The sequence below is a fragment of the Scyliorhinus torazame genome, chromosome 11, assembly GCF_047496885.1.
Source record: "Scyliorhinus torazame isolate Kashiwa2021f chromosome 11, sScyTor2.1, whole genome shotgun sequence".
In the NCBI taxonomy this organism is placed as follows: Eukaryota; Metazoa; Chordata; class Chondrichthyes; order Carcharhiniformes; family Scyliorhinidae; genus Scyliorhinus; species Scyliorhinus torazame.
In genome coordinates, this window is record NC_092717.1 from 103,451,692 (window position 1) to 103,472,831 (window position 21,140).

General features: G+C 48.7%; 1 protein-coding gene across 1 annotated transcript in view; it reads right to left on the reverse strand.

Moving 5' to 3' along the window:
• Positions 1-21,140, reverse strand: part of terf1 (telomeric repeat binding factor (NIMA-interacting) 1) — a 97,240-nt gene that overhangs the window by 29,133 nt on the left and 46,967 nt on the right. The window contains exons 4-6 of the mRNA XM_072467567.1: positions 18,287-18,382; positions 17,946-18,095; positions 12,957-13,051 (exon numbers count right to left, since the gene is read on the reverse strand). Of these exons, the coding sequence (XP_072323668.1) occupies positions 12,957-13,051; positions 17,946-18,095; positions 18,287-18,382 (341 nt within the window). The remainder of the gene's footprint in view (positions 1-12,956; positions 13,052-17,945; positions 18,096-18,286; positions 18,383-21,140) is intronic.

Below are 21,140 nucleotides of genomic sequence, written 5' to 3' on the forward strand. Positions count from 1 at the left end.
ATGTTCTCATTTGACTGCACGGTGTTCAACAACATTCATACTCCTCAGACACTGAAGTAGTCCACGTCCAAATGCAGCAAGACCTGCACAATATCCAGGTTTAGGTTGACAAGTGGCAAGTAACATTTACGCCATACAAGTGCCAGGCAATGACCATCTCCAATAAGAATCAAACCATCGCCCCATTACATTCAATGGCATTACTATCACTGAATCCCCCACTATCAACATCCTGGGGGTCACTATTGACCAGAAACTGAACTGGACTAGTGATATAAATTCTGTAGCTACAAGAGCAGGTCAGTGGCTAGGAATCCTGCAGAGAGTAACTCACCTCCTCACTCCCCAAAGCATGTCCACCATCTACAAAGCACAAGTCAGGAGTGAGATGGAATATTTCCCACTTGCTTGGATGAGGACAGCACCAACAACACTCAAGAAGCTCGACACCATCCAGGACAAAGCTTGATTGGCACCCCTCTACAAACATTCACTCCCTCCACTACCATTGCACAGTAGCAACAGTGTGGACCATCTACAAAATGCACTGTAGGAACTCACCAAGGCTCCTTGTGAAACACTTTCCAAACCCATGACCTGTAGCATTTAGAAGGACAAGGGCAGCAGATACATAGGAATACCACCAATTGGAACTTCCTCTCAAGTCACACATCATCAGGATTTGGAAATATACCACCGCTCCTTCACTGTTGTTGGGTCAAGATCCTGGAACTCACTCCCTAATAGCACATAGGGTGTACCTACAACACATGGATTGCAGCAGTTCAAGGCAACAGCTCACCACCACCTTCTCAAGGGCAATTAGGGTTAGGCAACAAATGCTGGCCTAGCCAGCGTTGCCCACATCTGCAAAAGATGAAAAAAAAGTGCCAAAAATAATAGGAATTGGTGGAACTAGGGTCAGGCAAAGTCAAGGAAGCAATTGAAGGATGCAAATGTTAAATTATGGGCAATTAGAGACAGGGGAACGAAGTTTAGTGCATGACAAGCTCCATGCGGCACAGGTTAGGTCAAGCCCGTGTTGACACATTGTGAGTGAAGCAAGTATTAAAACAATTAAACTTGGAATAACATGGGTTTCAGCAATGCAGGGACAGGGGTAAGGGCAGAAATTATTGCAGAGATAGCAGACAATCCTTATAATGGGAAGGAGTATGATTGTTTAAATGCAGCTTGGAGTCAGTGCTGTAAAGTCTTCAGTATGAAAAAAGTGGAATTTGTCGCAAGCGAGTAACTAAACAATATACATGCTGCTAAAATTTGGAAAAGATAGCAAACTAACACTGGCTCAAGATTTGAAATTTAAGTTTTGGTCTAAATTAACAGAAAGCCACCAATATGACATTAATTGTTAATTTAATTATGCTACATTGCCCGAGTTACTGGAACTATATAGTCACGTAACAAGGAAGATCAAGGAATGCTTTTCGATTCAGACAGCAAGTAGGATTCTGCAGAAATTGAACAGCAGGTTTCTTTTTAAGTTTGTGTACACCATCAAGAAGTAGGTAATGAACACACCAAAGCAACCCGGCACATTGCTGAGATGACGATTGCAGGATCCAATGACAAAAGATATTGCAGCATGTAATACTCCCAACATCTAATAACCATGGTGTGAGTGGTCGCACACAGGGCAGTTTCTGCTTGAAGGTGTAGAAAAGAGCTCTTATTACCCCAAATCAGGTGCAACTTCGATGGAAAAGTGTAACTGAAGGTCAGAGGATAGGTTGCCCCAGTAAGTCTGCTGGTTATCAAACCTGCTACATTATTACAAGGCGGCGAATTTGGAGTAGGTGAGATGGTGGTGGGAAGGAAAAGGGTAGAATGGGTTAAGATGGAGGAAGAAAACTGCAAGGGGTCCAGCTTGAGGGCTATGGCGGGGCATTGCCATTGGCACCAAGGAAACACTCGGAGAGCCCTGTGGTGCAGTCCACAGTGAAGGTCTGGAACCAGCTGAAGAGGCACCTTAGGATAGAGGGGATATCGGTGTTACGCTGTTGTGCGAAAACCACGATTTTGAACGGGGGTGTTGGGGGGGGGGGGGGGGGGGGGGATAGATGTATAGGAAGTGGAGAGAAGGGGCTGGTTAAGGTGAGGGATTTGTACCTGGAAGAAGGATTTGCCAGTATAGAGGAACTGAAGGAGAAGGCAGAATTCCTGAGAGGAAGTGAATTTAGGTACCTGCAGGTAAGAGACTTTGCGCGGAAGGTTTGGAAAGAGTTTCCCAGGTTGCCAAGGTACACCCTGTTGGAGCGACTGCTGCTTCCAGACGTGGTAGGGGAGGACAGGATCGGAGATATATACTAGTGGCTGGAAGAGCAGGGAGGTGAGCAGGTAACGAACATTAAGGAGAAGTTGGAGGGGGAGCTAGGAGGGGACATAAACTTGGGAGTATGGAGTGAGGCGCTATGAAGGGTAAATGTGACCTCCTTGCGCGCAAAGATGAGCCTCATACAGTCTAAGGTGGTACACAGGGTACATATGACTCAGACAAGAATGAGTGGGTTCTTCCAGGGAGTGGCAGACGAGTGTGAGAAGTGTGGGCGAGGATCAGTGAATCACGTTCGTATGCTCTGGCTCTGCGAGAAGCTAGAGAGATGTTGGGTGGGAGTGTTCGCGGCGCTAACAAGGATAGTGGGGATGGAGGTTGAGCGAGACCTATTGGTGGTGATATTTGGGATATCGGAGAAGCCGGAGCAGATGGAGGGGAGGAAGGCCGACATTGTGACCTTCACCTCCCTGATTGCCCGGCGAAGAATTCTGCTGGAGTGGCGGTCAGCAACGTCACCAGGGATGGCTGGGGGACTTATGTAACTTTAATCGGTTGGAAAACATTAAGTGCAAATTAAGCGGAGGGGTTTGAGGCAAGGTGGGGGATGTTTGTGGCCGTGTTCGAGGAGCTGATCGTCGCGGCGGGGGGGTGGTGAGGGAGTGTGGAAGGTAAATTAATGAGTTGCCAATTTAGAAGCATGCTGGGAAATGCTTGACAATAATTCAAGCATGCTTTTGGACTAAAATAAGTAGGTCAGGTAACATAAACACAATACTGCTTAATATTCTGCTCTCAGCCTTATTATGAAAACACATTGTCCTCCGAAAGATAACAAAGCCAAGGGCAAGAACATATGTACTACGTATTTCATCGTACGTACTTTCCAAGGTCTATTTAATATAAACATGCCTGTTTACTTCAGATTATAAAAACATGCTGCCTTCAATCGAATCTCAGAGTGCAGTGCATTGGCTTTTGCAGCTAGAACACTCTCTCTCCGCAAATATATTTGTGTAAATAAATTTCCTTAAATCGAACCTCGAGGAATTTGTCTTTATTATGATTTCCACGACAGGGAGGGAGGGAGGAAGGGGGGGGGGGTGAAACCGGGGAATATTTGTACAAATATAGTTGTGTGTTGGGGAGTTTGTTCCCTGAATTGTTTATGTTTTGTAATCTTTTATATACGTTTGGAATAAAATACATTTTTTAAAAATGTACCTGGATCAGCACGTGGCACATCATAACATCCAAGGCTGTGGGCCAAGTGCTGGCAAATGGGATTAGGGAGGTAGGCCAGATTTTTCATTTGTCAGTGCAGACTCGATGGGCTGAAGGGCCTCATCTGCACTGTATTTTCTGTGATTACTTATCTCTTATAAATCACAGCATTAAGCATGATATAATCTGGTGCATTAATCAATAACAAGGAAGATAAATCTAGAAATTTAGATTTAACTACATTGAATTTTTATTTGTGTGCCTCTGGAAGACTTTTCACCAATCTATGTCCCCACTGATGTCCTACATCCCATTAAAAATTTCATTATAATTAATGCCCTTTCCCCGACCCCGTTTATTTGCAGTCAATCTCGGTCTATTTACAGTCTGTGGCATCTCTCCAATTCCACTTCAATTCTACGTCTCCACCTTCGGCACCTGCTCACTGATCTCCATCAATCTTTTCCTTCACCCCTGGTCCTGGTAGTGTGCTCTACAAGTATACAATCCTCACATAAAAATGTTTCTCCTGCTCTCTGTCCTAAATCTCTTGCATTTAATCTTAAATTCATATACGTTTTTACTTCCGGAATCCTTAATTACTATTAGTTGGATCAAAATAAAACACCAGCAAATAAAAATTGGTGAAGTAGAAACATTGAAATAAAAATATTGCAGAAGATGCCACATTTTTCCTCAGGGCCGTTATCCACAGCACTACATTCAATCCCTCAGCTCTCCATCATCATAAAACGTTGGACTCATCATGAACTACACACACAATATGTTGCTTAATTTAAGTGTCAAGATGAAAGCTGTCTTTCCCCAACGGGTGCAAAATGGAGCTTTTGCCAGGGATCTAAAAGGTGCCTGCCAGGAACTTGAATTCACAGATCTTTTATAGGACACTGGAGTCAGGTTTATCTGACTTAACTTCATCATGGCATCAATGAGTATGCTAGGCATGACTATGTCCAACAAAAAACAATTTGAATTTTTTCATCATTTCTAACATAGAAAACTTCCCAAATTGATGTAAGAAAAAAAAGACAGATACCATGTAGAAAGAGGTGGTATTTGGAGTGCTTCTAAAGCTGTGTTAAAGTGGTAGAGGGGAGGCAGAGATGCAGAGGGTTCAGTGAGGTATTTCTAGAGATGGAACTAGTGGGAGAAGAGCGGGGCACAATCAAGATGCTGGAGTCAGAGAAAATGTGTACTTGGGAGAAGGGTGAAGGGGCTGTAGTTCTGGAGGTTAGAGATTTGTGTGTTGAGGTCATGAATAGATTTAAATGACAGAAATGTGAATTTTACATTTGGGACTGGGAGTCAGGAGGTAGTGCAAGTCAGCAAGAAGAGGGGCCACAAATGAGTGAGAATTATTTCAGGTAATATATATATATATATATATATATATAGAACAGCGTTGGCTGGATGTTTGTCACTGCAGCATTGGAGTAATAGAATCCGAAGCTTTCTGCATGTATCAATGTTACAATGACAAATGGGTTGAAGTAGGGGTGGGGATAAACACAATTGGAGGTGGAATTAGTGGTGTGTGCTGTAGAAGCCATGGAGTTGGAAGCTCAACTTTGTATTGGATATGACGCTAAAACTGAAAATAAACTGATTTAAGCAGCTTGTACTTATATAGTAGCGTTAATGCAGTTGGGCTGAAGTTGATGACATTAGTATTCCCAGTGCTCGACTGGAGGAAAACTGTGGCTTAGCCGAGACTTGATATTGAAATTATAAAATGAGATGATGTAGATGTTGTACTGGTCCCAAGGCTGCACACGAGTTGCTAAGGTTGGCATGTAGCTGAGGGTCAGGGTCCCATGGCTGAGATCTTGTGCAAAGTGATTTTACAGAGATGGAAAATGTTACAGATGATCACGCCATAGTCTGATAAAATAGATAAAAATGCAATCAAACAAAGGTAGTCCCATTGTACAGGCTAATGAGAAAAGTGTTCAAAGATGATCAAATGGGGTCAATTGTGTCAAAGACTACAGATGGATAATGTATCATAGTCAGAAGAATGTAATTTGTAGCTCTGGCTCGTTCGAGCTGTTTCAGTGAGAGAAGGATGGAAACCCATTGGAGGAATTCAAACTGGAGTGCGAGAAGATGGGCACAGATGTAGAAGTTGGTATGTTCAAGATAAAAATGGTTGTAGATGAGGCAGTAGTCTGCAAGGACAAAACGAGTTAACACAGTTTCTTTCTAAGGGAAAATGAGAAGAAAGGAAACTGTTTGTGTCAGTTAGCATGACAGTTAAGAAAGGAAATTGAGCAGTCAGGAATTTAGTGGGATTAAAATCAAGGGAGCAGCAGGTGGGTGTCAGTGTGCGTTTGGAGAGGGCATGAGGATACTAGGAGACAATGAAGATATCAGTACTAGAGTAATTGAACAAGATTCATTGACAGTTCTTAATGAGATCTTTAGTTTTGACATATATGGCAAACTATTCACCATCCTTAGGCTTTTTCAATATTCTTTCAAGGAGTGTGGGTGATTCTGGCACAGCCAGTATTTGTTGTCCACCTCTATCTGCCGTTGAGCTGGTGATGAGCTTGGTGAGTTGCTGCAGTGCATTGAATGGGGTGCCAATCAAGTGGGCTACTTTGCCCTGGATCATGTCAAGCTTTGAGAGTACTATTGGAGCTACACTCAAACTGGCGACTTGCTCCAATTTTATTTGAATCGACTTCCGGTTGCGGCCATGGGGAGCTAAGTCGCACTTTCGGCAGCTCCCGCTAGAAACGGACTTTTGGGCTCTTTTTAGAGCCCCCAACGGCACTTTTTCGACAATTCCCAGTGTGGGAAGGGGACAGCAATATTCCCCCCCGCACTGCATGTATTGGACCAGGAATGGAGCGGTGAAAAAAAGTGGAATCGGAGCAGAGAAAGGTGCGAGGGAGGAAGACCAAGATGGCGGCGGGTGGAGAACAGGCAGCGTGGGTGCAGTGGTCACAGCAGCAGCAGGCGTTTCTCCAGCGCTGTTTCATGGAGTTGAAGGCAGAGCTGCTGGAGCCGATGAAGGCGTCAATTGACAAGCTGCTTGAGATTCAAGACGGCCCAAGGGGCGGCGATCCGGGAGGACCGGCAGAAGGTCTCGGAGAATGAGGATGAGATCTTGGGCCTGGCGGTGAATGTGGAGGCACACGAGGCACTCCATAAGAAATGGCAGGCGAAGTTCGAGGACATGGAGAACAGGTCGAGAAGAAAGAATCTGCGGATTCTGGGACTCCCGGAGGGGGTGGAAGGATCGGATGTCGGAACCTACGTGGTCACCATGTTGAACACGCTGATGGGCGCGGGGGCTTTCCAGGGGCCCCTGGAGCTGGAGGGGGCCCATCGAGTGATGGCGAGCAGGCCCAAGCCCAGCGAGCCGCTGTGGGCGATGCGGGTGTGGTTCCACCGTTTCGTGGACAGAGAATGTGTCTTAAGGTGGGCCAATAAAGAGCGGAGCAGCAGGTGGGAGAACGCAGAAGTCCGGATTTATCAGGACTGGAGCGCGGAGGTGGCTAGAAAGAGGGCCGGGTACAATCGGGCTAAGGCGGTGCTGCATCAGAAAGGGGTGAAGTTCGGCATGTTGCAGCCGGCGCGGCTGTGGGTCACCTACAGGGACCGTCACCATTACTTCGAGACGCCGGAGGAAGCATGGACCTTTATTCAGGCTGAAAAGCTGGACTTGGATTGAGGGCTGGGGACGAGGGGATGCTGAGGGGGGATAGTTGGGACTGTTGTGTCGTGTTTTGGGGGGATTGTGCGGTTGATTGGGCAATGTTTCTTCTCTGGCTGTCGGGTGGGTTCGTAGGGGAAGGGCAAGTAAAAGCCTGTGGGCGTCGGTGGCTGGAAATGGAGATGGGGCCCTGTGTGTGTGTGGGGGGGGGGGGGGCGAGCCGGGGGAATTGGGACTGGGCCTGGAAAGGGAGTTGCGCCAGAGGAGGCAGGGTCGGGTGGGTGGAAAGCGCGGGCTTTCGCCCACGCGAAGGGTGGAAAGGGGCGTGGCCGGTGCTGGAAAGCGCGGGCTTTTTCCCGCGCTGAGAATGGAAAGGGGTGGGGTCGGGGGAGGAGGGGAGCCCGTTGACGGACAGGAGGGGGAGGGTAGACTCCCACACTGGGGGGATCGATGGAGCGGTGGGAGTGGCCGGGATCAGCAGAAGTCGGCTGACTCACGGGAGTGCAGTGGGGGGAGCAACGCTGCTCGGGGGAGACCAAGCTGGGGGCGGGGGGAGGGGGGGGGGGGTGAACCGGGTTGCTGCCGGAATGGCCAAAGGGGAACTGGAGTCTGGAAAGGAGGTCGGGGCGGAGGTCTGCCGCTGGGGGGGAACGGGAAGTGCAGGGGGCGCGGGCACGTGGCTGGCCTAGAAAAGGTTATGGCTAATCGATGGGGGGGCAGCCCCCTGATCCGGCTGATAACCTGGAATGTAAGAGGTCTGAACGGGCTGGTCAAACGGGTCTGTGTGTTCGCGCACCTAAAGGGGCTGAAGGCAGATGTGGTCATGCTCCAGGAAACGCATCTGCGGGTGGCAGATCAGGTAAGGCTAAGAAAGGGGTGGGTAGCGCAGGTGTTTCATTCGGGGTTGGGTGCAAAAAATCAGGGGGTGGCGATTTTGGTGGGGAAGCGGGTGTCGTTTGAGGCATTGAGCATCGTGGCAGACAATGGAGATAGGTATGTGATGGTGAGTGGTAAGCTGCAGGGGGTGCGGGTGGTTTTGGTAAATGTATATGCCCCGAATTGGGACGACGCGGGGTTCATGCGGCGCATGTTGGGCCGGATCGCGGACTTGGAGACAGGGGGCTTGATAATGCGGGGGCGCACGTCAACACGGTGCTTGACCCGTCATTGGATCGCTCTAGGTCTAGGACGGGCAGGAGACCGGCAGCGGCCAGGGTGCTGAGGGGGTTTATGGACCAGATGGGAGGAGTGGATCCGTGGAGATTTTCGAGGCCAGGGACCAGGGAATTCTCATTCTTCTCCCATGTTCATAAGGCCTATTCTCGTATTGTCTCTTTTGTAATGAGCAGGGCGATGATTCCGAGTGTGGAGGACACGGAGTATTCGGTGATAGCCATCTCTAACCATGCCCCGCATTGAGTGGGCCTCGAGCTGGGGGAGGAGAGGGACCAGCGCCCGCTGTGGCACTTGGAGGTGGGGTTGTTGGCGGACGAGGACGTGAGCGGGCGGGTCCGGGGTTGTATAGAAAGGTACCCGGAAGCCAATGATAATGGGGAGGTGCAGGTAAGGATGGTCTGGGAGGCGCTGAAGGCAGTGATTAGGGGTTAGTTGATCTCCATTCGGGCCCACAGAGAGGGGAAGGCGAAGAGCGAGAAGGAGAGGCTAGTGGGGGAGATGGTACGGGTGGATAGGACGTATTCAGAGGCCCCGACGAGGGACTACTCAAGGAGCGACGAAGCCTGCAGGCAGAGTTCGACCTGTTGACCACCAGGAAGGCGGAGGTGCAGTGGAGGAAGGCGCAAGGGGCGGTGTACGAGTAAGGAGAGAAGGCTAGCCGGATGCTGGCACACCAGCTTCGGAAGCGGGAGGCAGCGAGGGAGATCGAGGGAGTTAGGGATGGAGGGGGGAGCACGGTGCGAAGTGCGATGGGTATTAATGGGGTCTTCAGGGACTTTTACGAGGGACTGTATCGGTCTGAGCTCCCATCGGAGGAGGGGGCGATGGGTTGCTTTCTGGACCGGCTGAGGTTCCCGAGGGTAAAGGAGGGGCAGGTTGCGGGGCTGGGGGCGCCTGTTGGGTTGGAGGAACTGGTCAAGGGACTGGGGAGTATGCAGGCGGGGAAGGCACCGGGGCCAGATGGGTTCCCGGTGGAATTCTATAGGAAGTACGTGGACCTGTTGTGCCCGCTGCTGGTAAGGACTTTCAACGAGGCAAGGGAGGGGGGGGTTTTGCCCCCGACGATGTCTAGGGCGCTGATTTCTCTAATTCTGAAGCGGGACAAGGACCCTGTACAGTGTGGATCGTATATGCCGATTTCACTCCTTAATGTGGATGCAAAACTGCTAGCAAAGGTATTGGCCATGAGGGTTGAGGACTGTGTTCCGGGGGGTCATATATGAGGATCAGACGGGTTTTGTGAAAGGGAGGCAGTTGAATACCAACGTACGTAGGCTCCTGAATGTAGTTATGATGCCGGCGGTGGAGGGGGAGACGGAGATAGTGGCAGCTATGGACGCGGAGAAGGCCTTTGATAGGGTGGAGTGGGGGTACCTGTGGGAGGTGTTGAGGAGGTTTGGGTTCGGGAGGGGTTCGGCAGCTTGGCGAGGTTGCTGTACGAGGCCCCGGTGGCGAGCGTGGCCATGAACAGGAGGTCAGAATATTTCCGGCTATACCGAGGGACGAGGCAGGGGTGTCCTCTATCCCCCCTGCTCTTTGCGCTGGCGATTGAGACCCTGGCCATGGCTTTGTGGGAGTCCAGGAACTGGAGGGGGTTGGTGCGGGGGGACACCGGGTATTGTTGTATGCGGACGATCTGCTACTGTATGTGGCGGACCCGGTGGGGGAATGCCAGAGGTGATGCGGATCCTTAGGGAGTTTGGGGATTTCTCCGGGTATAAGCTCAACATGGGGAAGGGCGAGCTGTTTGTGGTGCACCTGGGAGACCAGGAAAGGGGGATTGGTGAGCTTCCGCTAAGAAGGGCAGAAAGAAGTTTTAGATACCTGGGGGTTCAGTTGGCTAGGAGATGGGGGGCCCTGCATAAGCTCAACTTAACGAGGCTGGTGGCGCAAATGGAGGAGGAGTTCAAAAGGTGGGATATGCTGCCGCTCTCCCTGGCGGGTAGGGTGCAGTCGGTTAAAATGACGGTGCTCCCGAGGTTTTGGTTTTTGTTTCAGTGCCTCCCCATCCTGATTCCTAAGGCCTTCTTTAAGCGGGTTAACAGGAGTATTATGGGGTTCGTATGGGGAAAGAAGACCCCGAGGGTGAGAAGAGTGTTCTTGGAGCGGAGCAGGGACAGGGGGGGGGGGGGGTAGCGTTGCCAAACTTATGTGGGTACTATTGGGCTGCCAACGTGGCGATGATACGTAAGGGGGTAATGGAGGGGGAGGGCGCGGCGTGGAAGAGGCTGGAGATGGCGTCCTGTATGGGCATGAGTCTGGGGGCGCTGGTGATGGCACCGCAGCCGCTTCCTCCGACGAGGTACACCACGAGCCTGTGGTAGCGGCGACCCTCAAAATCTGGGGGCAATGGAGACGCCACAGGGGGGAGGTGGGGGCTTCGGTGTGGTCCTCGATACGGGAGAACTATCGGTTTGTCCCGGGGAAAATGGATGGGGGGGGTTCCTGAGTTGGCACAGGGCAGATATTAGGAGGATTGGGGACCTGTTCATAGACGGGAAGTTTGCGAGCCTTGGGGAGCTGGAGGAGAAATTTGGGCTCCCCCCTGGAAATGCTTTCAGATATATGCAGGTAAGGGCGTTCGTTAGGCGACAGGTGGTGGATTTCCGCTGCTACCGGCGCGCAGGGTCCAGGACAGGGCCCTTTCGGGGGGGGGGGGTGGGTTGGAGAGGGTAGGATCTCGGCAACTTTTCAGGTGATGTAGGAGGAGGAGGTGGCCTCGGCGGAGGAGTTAAAAGGTAAGTGGGAGGTGGAGCTGGGGGAGGAGATCGATGAGGGTATGTGGGTGGAGGCCCTGGGAAGGGTAAACTCTTCCTCCTCTTGCGCGAGGCTCAGCCTGATACAATTTAAGGTGCTGCACAGGGCGCACATGACCGGAGCAAGGCTAAGCCGGTTTTTTGGGAGTGAGGACAGATGTGCGAGGTGTTCGGGGAGCCCAGCAAACCACACCCACATGTTCTGGGCATGTCCAGCTTTGGAGGAGTTCTGGAGGACGGTGTCAAGGGTAGTGAATTCCAGGGTTAGGCCTAGCTGCGGGCTCGCAATATTTGGGGTGTCGGATGAGCCGGGAGTGCAGGAGGCAAAAGAGGCCGGTATTCTGGCTTTTGCGTCCTTGGTAGCCCGGCGAAGGATTCTGCTTCAGTGGAAGGATGCGAGGCCCCCAAGCGTGGAATCCTGGATTAATGACATGGCAGGGTTTATTAAATTGGAGAAGGTGAAATTTGCCTTAAGGGGATCTGTGCAAGGGTTCTTCAGGCGGTGGCAGCCGCTCCAAGACTTCCTGGCGGAGCGTTAGGAGATGGTCAGCAGCAGCAACCCTGGGGGGGGGGGGGGGGGGGGGGTAAGTTTGTGTCTAGTAGGGGATGCACTATTGTTTACTGTTTAACGTTTGTTTGTTTTTTTATGCACTTTTGTTCTTGTTGTTTTATTATTTGTGTAAAGGGGGAGGGGGTTCTATTTTTCTGTTGTGATAATTGAATAAAAATTATAAAAATGTTTTTTTTTTTAAATTTGAATCACAAAATTTATAGTGCAGGAGGAGGCCATTCGGCCCATTGAGTGCACATTGGCCCTTGGAAAGAGCACCCTGTCCAAGCCCACACCTCCACCCCAACCCCGCAACCCATTAAACCCTTTTTGGACATGAAGGGCAATTTAGCATGGCCAATCCACCTAACCTGCACATCTTTGGACTGTGGGAGGAAACCAGAGCACCTGGTGGAAACCCACGCAGACACAGGGAGAACGTGCAGACTCCGCACAGACAGTGACCCAGGCCGGGAATTGAACCTGGGACTCTGGACCTGTGAAGCAACAGTGCTAACCACCGTGCTATCGCGCCGTCCTCAAGTTTTCTGCCCATATTACAACAGTGAGGCAAGGCACACTGATGAGGCGCTGGCCTCACCCTGTGGCCTATTTGAAAATTTATCCTCTGACATTTTGCATTAATTCAGTTACCCCAAGGCTCTATTCTTTCTTCCAGTTGGTTCTGCATCTACATCAGTGGTTACCTCTGCTCACTGTTCAACCCGCTCTTTCTTTTGTTCATTGTTTTACTTTTATATAATCTATTTTCTCTTCAACAGTATCCTGTGGGGCAAAGACATTTGTTTTTAACTGTGCCAAGACGGATTCTTTCTCAAGCTGAAAATGCTAATTTTTTAAACCTTTAATGGCCCAATCACTCATCAAGTATCTCCACTGCATTTCTCACCTCATCTGAAAAGTTGCAGATGGTGACAGAAAAATCAAAAACAAAAGTTCAAAACAGCATTCCTACTAATTTACCATGAAGTGCTTCTGGCTCTTCACCTTTCAAAATCAAATGAATTCCTGCAGACTAGAATGAGGCCATTTGGCCCATCGGGTCTGCACCTCCCTCTGAAATAACACCCTAGCTAGGCCCATTCACTATCTCTATCCCTGTAACCCCACCTAGCCTGCACATCTTTGTCCACTAAGGGGAAATTTAACATGGCCAATCCACCTAAACTGCATATCTTTGGACTGTGGGAGGAAACAGGAACACCTGGAGGGAACCGACGCAGACACATCCTCAATATCTAACACACTTACCATTTTCCATGTTGGTGTTCAGAATTATCCTCCTCTTCAGAACTGTGCAGTTCTGTATCTCTTTTCTTCCTAGACTGCACCACTTTGGTTGCTGCCTGAAAACAAGATAGCTAGCTACATTATTAGTCATGGTTAAATGTGGCTGTGTTATACGGCCTGTAATACCTCAGAAAATATTTGCGTATTTTTCCTAATTTTCCCGCAAAATATTGGCCCAAATCTTCTTTTTTCTGGATCACTGGAGACCAGACAGAAGATGCATGTCAAGAACCTGCAGACGTCCTGACATGTTGATCTCCAAGGCAATTGCCCAGGAAGTTTCAAATTCTGAGGGGCAATTCCCGTGCTTTTAGAATTCTCCACGAATGCTTCGGACGCTGAGACCGAGTTAGAGACTTTGGGCAATTCCAATGTACTTACCTGGATATGCCCCCTAACTCCACCCAACTACCCATACAAATCCCACCTAGCCCCACAGCTACCTCTCCTGATCAAATGACATCCCCAACCCAACCTGACTAGCCCCTGACCCAACTACCTTGCCTGACCCAACCCGACTCCCGCCACACCTCACTCACTTACCATCTCACCCACCTGCCATCTCCCCACACAAATCACCCTACCCATTCACTCATTCATCCATTCACTAACATTCATACTCAAACCTTAAACATGCCATACAGCAGCAGGTGCCATAAAAAGGGGATTTGTTCTGTCTTCCCCAGCTCTAGAGTGCTATGACGGGACTCTTGCAGGAACACTGTTCTCTGCATATCCGGTAAAGCTGGAATCAGAAGGTCTGCAAGAAATGCAGAGCTGTATCAAGGTGGGCTAAGTTTGAATGCAGTAAGAAGTCTTACAACACCAGGTTAAAGTCCAACAAGTATGTTTCGAATCACTAGCTTTTGGAGTACTGCTCCTTCCTCAGGTGAATGAAGAGGTAGGTTCCAGAAACATATATATATATATATATATATATATAGATAAAGTCAAAGATGCAAGATGATGACTTTTGGTGACGGCGGGCGGGAGGCAGCCGCATGTTGGAGGGCTCACGCTCGGGAATTGAATTTTCGGGGTTTTAATGCCCAGTTCCAGGGGCAACGGATGCTGAAAAAGTTGTAGGAAGACACAGTGAGGAGAATTGTCCATGGTTTCAAAAAAAAAACACGGCCGTGAAAAAGGGGGCTAATGAAAATCTGCCGGTGAGTGGAAAAGTCGGCACGGGAACAGAAGGAATTACCAAAGTGATGGTCGTGGAACTTGAAAAACAGTTCACAAAGCACATGGAAGCAATGAAGAAGGAGATGGGGGTTTTATTGAAAGTGCTGGTGGAGGGGGCGATTGCCCCGGTGAGGGCGGCGGTATCAAGCACAGCGGCGGAGGTGCGGGAGCAGGGTGAGACACTGAAGGAAGTAGAAGAGGCATAATTGCAGCACACTGATCAACCCACCTCGATGGGGAAGGAGCTGCGGAGGGTGATAGAGACCAACAAGGGTCTGCGAGCCAAAATTGAAGACCTGGAAAACAAATCCAGGCGGAAGAATCTGAGAGTCGTGGGTCTGCCCGAAGAGGTGGAAGGCCCGAGGCTGACGGAGTATGTTGCCACGATGTTGGCAGAGCTATTGGGGGAGGGGGACGATCCATCTCAATATGAACTGGATCACGCTTATAAGTCGTGGAGGCCTATACCAATGGCGAGTGAGCCGCCAAGAGTAGCGACTGTTTGTTTCCGTAGGTACAGCGTGAAGGAGAAGGTCCTGTGCTGGGCAAAGCCGAAGCGGGTGGTGCAGTGCACTGGAGCTGGCATATACCAGGACTTTACGGTGGAGTTGGCGAGGATGAGGGCGGCCTTCGGCCAGGTGAAGAAGGCACTGTACAACAGCAATGTGCAATGCGGCATAGTGTATCCAGCGAAGTTGAGGGTGACCTACAAATCCCAGGACTTTTATTTTGGGACAGCGGAAGCGGCGGAGGGGTTTGAGAAGGCAGAAGGACGGTGACAGAATTGAGAAACGGGACTGAGAGCTGGTCTTGTACTGGTCTAGCCTCATGTAACTTTATTTATTCACTGCGTGTTGGTGTATGTACTAAATGAGTCAACGCTGTATATTTGGACAAGGGAAAAGTACTTTCATTTGCAATGATGGTTCTTTGGGGCTTGGGTGTGTATGCTGGGGTTGTGTGTTAAAGGGGATTTCTTTGTTTCCCTGGGATCAGGCGGGGGGGGGGGGGGGGGAGCAAAGGAGACCCGGGCAGGGGCCTCCACACTGTCTGGTTTAAGCGGGCCAATGAACGGGAGTGAGGTGGGGGGAGAGGCTGCGGCCATCGGAGCCTGGTAGAACAGGTTTCGATGAGTCTAGCCGGGGTGAAAGGTTGGGGAAGGAACCAATGTTGGGGGGAGGAGTTTACAAGAGGAAGTGGAGGGGAGGAATGTGTGTGTGTGTGTGTGTGTATGTGTGTGTGTGTGTGGGGGGGGTGGTCTACAATTCATGGGTGTCATTCACAGTACACTTCCGGGGATTAGATGGCTTTGAATATTGGGGGGGGGAGGGGGAGGTGGACTATATATGTTAATGGTGATCATGGGTGATTCCTGATTCCTTTTTCTTGGGAGGTTTCTTTTTATTTGATGCTTATATTGTCATGCGGGCCGTTGTTTGGGGGTTGGTGGGAGGATGGGATCGTTGTTGTTAATAAGGGGATTGACATTGTATTCGTTACCGTTCACTGTTTGTTGGTGGGTTGTAAATTTTGAAGAAAATGTGAAAAAGGAGAATAAAAATATATTTTTTAAAAAGATGCAAGACGATACTTTGAATGCGAGTCTTTGCAGGTAATTAAGTCTTTACAGGTGCTTCACAAGTTTGAATGAGCAGCATTCGGACTATGATTGCTGTGCCTTGGAAGATCTGGGCCATTTTTTTTTTGCAAAAGACGAATCTTAACCAGTTTCATTTACTTTTAATGACAACTCAAACACAAATCCTGGTTCGCTTCAAGGAGAAAATCAGAGCATGTGGCAGGACGGCTACCTCTCCTTTGAAATAATATTTTCAGTCAGTGGAAATTTGCTATTAATAAGTTGCTTTGGGAGTAATGAATGTTTTAATTCCACTCGTAGAAACTGAAGATATCCTGTTTCTAAAATAAAATAAACTTGGCTCTTGAAATTCAGTACATTGTCATTTTGCTTTCCACTACCCAGAATTTGGGACTAAGACATTTGTATTTATTAGGACTCATTAAAGCAAACTTACATTTGTCACATTAAGGATAATCAATAGCCAGGTTGAGCCAGATGATGCAGGGCCTTGGTGGTCACTAATCATGGAAGATTAAGCGTCATGAAAATCGTCAGGCACCAGTCAGTAAATTACTTAGATCACTCACCAGAATTTGTGAAAATATATCAACTTCAAACTGCAGCCAGCAGAGAAGGATTAAGCTTGCTTTTTTCTTGGCTTGATAAAGGAGGAGGAAGTGGGAAGTAGGCATATCAGGGCCAAAACGGAGGATGGACATTGAATTATTGAGGAAGATATGACCATGATACCCTGTACATAACAATATTCCAAGCAGAATTAATGACTGATGTAAAATAAGAGAAGATGAAGGGGTTGAAAATAAATAAGGATAGACGGTATTTATTCCAAATTGCTGAAAGAGTAGTGGTGGTCATTGGGAGGTTGTGGGAAGAATGGGTGTGCGGAGATTATGAACTGTTGACAAAATAGGTTGAAGTTCAACTAAAGGTGGTGGTAATTCAAAGTAAAATACACGGATGGATGAGGAATTACTGAAGAACAAGAAACCGCTTGAGTTTTTAGGGAGTTTCCAAGGTTTTCCTATACATCTATATCCTCCAGTATCTCACCACTGAACGTATACTCCCATTTCAAAATACATGACCACATTTATGTATATTAAACTACCCTTGCCACCTGTCATACCCATTATAAAAGGGCAAAATAAGTTTACAGTTAACAAAATATCAAAATACAGTTAACCTGATATCAAGAATGATCAACCAGATGCAAAACATAATGAGGGACTTAAATATCTTTGAGACAAATACAAATATCGTCTTCAACTTGCACATTGGAGGCAATGATGAATTTTCAGATTTACATCTGCTTTCATCAAGAGGAGCTTCCAAAGATACAGAAATTGGTCCACATTTTCCAGGGTCTCGCCACTGATTCTATTTTGCTGTGAGAGCTAGTTAGAAGAGGACCGTAGATTTCCGGGTGTTTAATGAAAGATCTATTTTTACATATGCTTTGGAGGAAGAGTTGACAATGAGCTGGAGCTTAGTTTCTGAGTGAGCGCACACACAAGCATCATCTGCATATGGAGCTCTATGAAGTTGGAGAGGAGCTAGTTTTGGACTGAAGTAGGTTCAATAGTTACTTATTTTTTTCCTGTAGATAAATTGCTGGAGGTGAGGTGCAATGTTGCAACAAGGAATGCCCAGAATGGAGGCACTAATTACTCAAATCCAGGTTCGCTGGATTGGTCATGTTCTTTGTGTGTGTCTGACACCAGACTCCTAAAGCAAATGCTCTACCCAGAACTTGGTGGAAAATTGTTTCAGGGATGCCCTCAAAACATCCCTGAAGTCAAACATGTCTGTCCGATCATGGGAGATCCTGGTTTGTGGCCGACCAAAATAGAGAAGTTTCATTGGGAAAGGCACCGAGCACATGGCGAATCTTTGTGCAGTGGTGAAGATGATGGCGTTGAAGGAAACACTCACCCTCCAGCAACCCATCTACCCTACCTTTCAAGCACCACCTGGTGTGCACGTGGGAGAGTCTGCAAACTGTTCATTAGACTTGCCAGCCATTTCAGAACCCATTGAAACAAAGCTGAAGCAAGTCATCCACTATCTCGAGGGATTACCAAAGTTATCAATTATTTCAACAAAATTATCTATTAGTGAGACAGCAAGAAAGAAATCATCCAGCTGATGCAAGTAACACTTACGTGAATGAGGAAGTTTGACTCTTTCTCATTAAATATTCTGTTTGCAAGAGACTCAGCACTGTCCACTAATCGCTTGTTACTGAAGTTGGTCAGGAATTTATGGCACGGATCTTTCTTATTGATAACCGTGGACAGCTTCCTTTTTAAAGGCTGCAAAATAAAATAAAGCCAGGAATATGATTCGTAAAGCACCAAATAGATACAGAAAGAATAGATTATAAGTAAATAACTTTGTCTTAGAAATCAATAAATCTAAACTGCTGCATTGTGATACTGAACAGAAAATCTGCTGCTCGGAACAGGTGACATCTTTCAATGCAAGAGATTTGAAACACAAATACCTGGTCTGATTCAGAGGCCATATCTTCTTGAAATTGCCGTTCCAGAACTTCAGAAGCTTTTTTGAAATCTCCTTTTTCCATACAGACTGCCACACTCTACAAAGCAAAAGTAACAGGAAAACTTTAAAAAATGATTTTAATAAAAGCATAAGAGCTTCTGGTGCTCCACATCAGCATCCAGATGTGCCTGTGGCTCAATGTAAAAACACATCCCACAATAATGTTGATAAATCAGAAAGGTGGACATTTCTGTTCCTTTGATTGTTTTTAAATATTTTTTCTTCATCACCTCTGCTGCTGAAATGCCAACTAGAACAGTTAGTCATCCCTCTTCATTGACTTTTCCTCAGAAGAGTTGTGTACTCCCAACAATAGAAACCTACAATAGTGAGCCCTGCCTAAATTTCCTCCTACAATTCTTTTCACATGGAACACCCATAACACAATTATTTTTTTTAAAAAATATATAAATTTATTAACATTTTTAACACAATTTTTCACCCTTACGACTTCCGGGTGCGGCGATGACCAGCTGAGTCGCACGTTTCGGCAGCTCTCGGTGAAACGGACTTTTGGGCTCTTGATAGGAGCCCCAACGGCAATTTTGACGGCTAAAAACACTGTGCGGTAAACCAGAAGGGAATCCCCCCTGGATACGGATGAAAAAAGGAGGAGAAAGTGGCCGGATTGCAGTGGATCCTTTAGAACAGCGGCAAGGAAGGCAAGCAAAAACCAAGATGGCGTCGGAAGGTGGCAGTTTAACATGGGGCCCTGAACAACAAGAGTTCTTGAAATGCTGTGTGGAAGAGCTCAAAAAGGAAATGAAGAAAGAGCTGTTGGCCCCGATACTACAGGCGATCGAAGGGCTAAAGGAGGAACAAAAGACCCAGGAGCGGGAGCTTCGGGTCGTGAAGGCAAAGGCAGCCGAGAATGAGGACGACATACAGGGCCTGGTGGTGAAGACGGAGACGCATGAGGCACATCAGAAACGATGTGTGGAAAGGTTGGAGGCACTGGAGAACAACGCAAGGAGGAACAACCTGAGGATTCTTGGTCTTCCTGAAGGTGCGGAGGGAGCGGACGTCGGGGCATATGTGAGCACGATGCTGCACTCGTTAATGGGAGCGGAGGCCCCGGCGGGTCCGTTGGAGGTGGAGGGAGCATACCGAGTGATGGCGCGAGGACCGAGAGCAGGAGAAATTCCCAGAGCCATAGTGGTGAGATTCCTCCGTTTTAAGGATAGAGAAATGGTCCTTAGATGGGCAAAGAAAACTCGGAGCAGTAAATGGGAGAACGCGGTGATCCGCGTTTATCAAGACTGGAGTGCGGAGGTGGCGAGAAGGAGGGCGAGCTTTAATCGGGCCAAGGCAGTGCTTCATAAAAAGATGATAAAATTTGGAATGCTGCAACCGGCAAGACTGTGGGTCACATATCGAGGGAGGCACCACTACTTTGAGACGGCGGATGAAGCGTGGACTTTTATTGTGGAAGAAAAACTGGAATGAGCGGGTTATTAAAAAGAACGTTTGAACAAAGTGGTGGGGCGAATGTGGGGGGCGAAGAGGGGGGTTGAAAAGGGGGGAAAGAGGAGTTTTATGTACTAATCCTGCGATGTGGTAACTTTTCTCTCTTCCACAGGTGGTGATGGGGGAGGAGGGGAGGTGGAGGAGATGGGGCGTTGGCCATTGGGGGCGGGGCCAAGGGAGAAGCGCGGGCTTGGTTCCCGCGCTATGATAATCATGGCGGGAATAGAGAAGCAGGAAGGAGGGGGCGTCGCACGGTGCGAGCCGAGGTCACGGGGGGAAGCCGAGGACGGCCAGAGTTTGCTGACTTCTGGGAGCAACATGGGGGGAGTAATTACGCTAGCGGGGGATCTAGCGGGGGGGGGTGGGAGGTGGGAATTACTGGGTTGCTGCTGCTGGGGAGAGGGGGGAGCTGGTATGGGAGGGGATGGGCGGGGGGGCACCGCCTGGGGGAGATACAGCTGCGTGGGAACCGGGTGAGGAGCTGGAAAAAGGGGATGGCTAATCGACAAGGGGGGGTGGTAGGAAGCCCCCCAACCCGGCTGATCACGTGGAACGTGAGAGGGCTGAACGGGCCGATAAAGAGGGCACGGGTACTCGCACACCTTAAGAAACTTAAGGCAGATGTGGTTATGTTACAGGAAACGCACCTGAAACTGATAGGTCAGGTTAGGCTACGCAAAGGATGGGTGGGGCAGGTGTTCCATTCGGGGCTAGATGCGAAAAACAGGGGGGTGGCTATATTAGTGGGGAAGCGGGTAATGTTCGAGGCAAAGACTATAGTGGCGGATAACGGGGGCAGATACGTGATGGTGAGTGGCAAACTACAGGGGGAGACGGTGGTTTTGGTAAACGTATATGCCCCGAACTGGGATGATGCCAATTTTATGAGGCGGATGCTAGGACGCATTCCGGACCTAGAGATGGGAAAGCTGATAATGGGGGGAGATTTTAATACGGTGTTGGAACTAGGGCTGGATAGGTCGAAGTCCAGGACTGGAAGGAGGCCGGCAGCAGCCAAGGTACTTAAAGATTTTATGGAGCAGATGGGAGGTGTAGACCCGTGGAGATTTAGCAGACCTAGAAGCAAGGAGTTCTTGTTTTTCTCCTATGTCCATAAAGTCTACTCGCGAATATGTGCTGGGAAGGGCGTTGATCCCGAAGGTGAGGGGAACGGAGTATACGGCTATAGCCATTTCGGATCACGCTCCACACTGGGTAGACTTGGAGATAGGGGATGAAACAGGAGGGCGCCCACCCTGGAGAATGGACATGGGACTAATGGCAGATGAGGGGGCATGTCTAAGGGTGAGGGGGTGCATTGAAAAGTA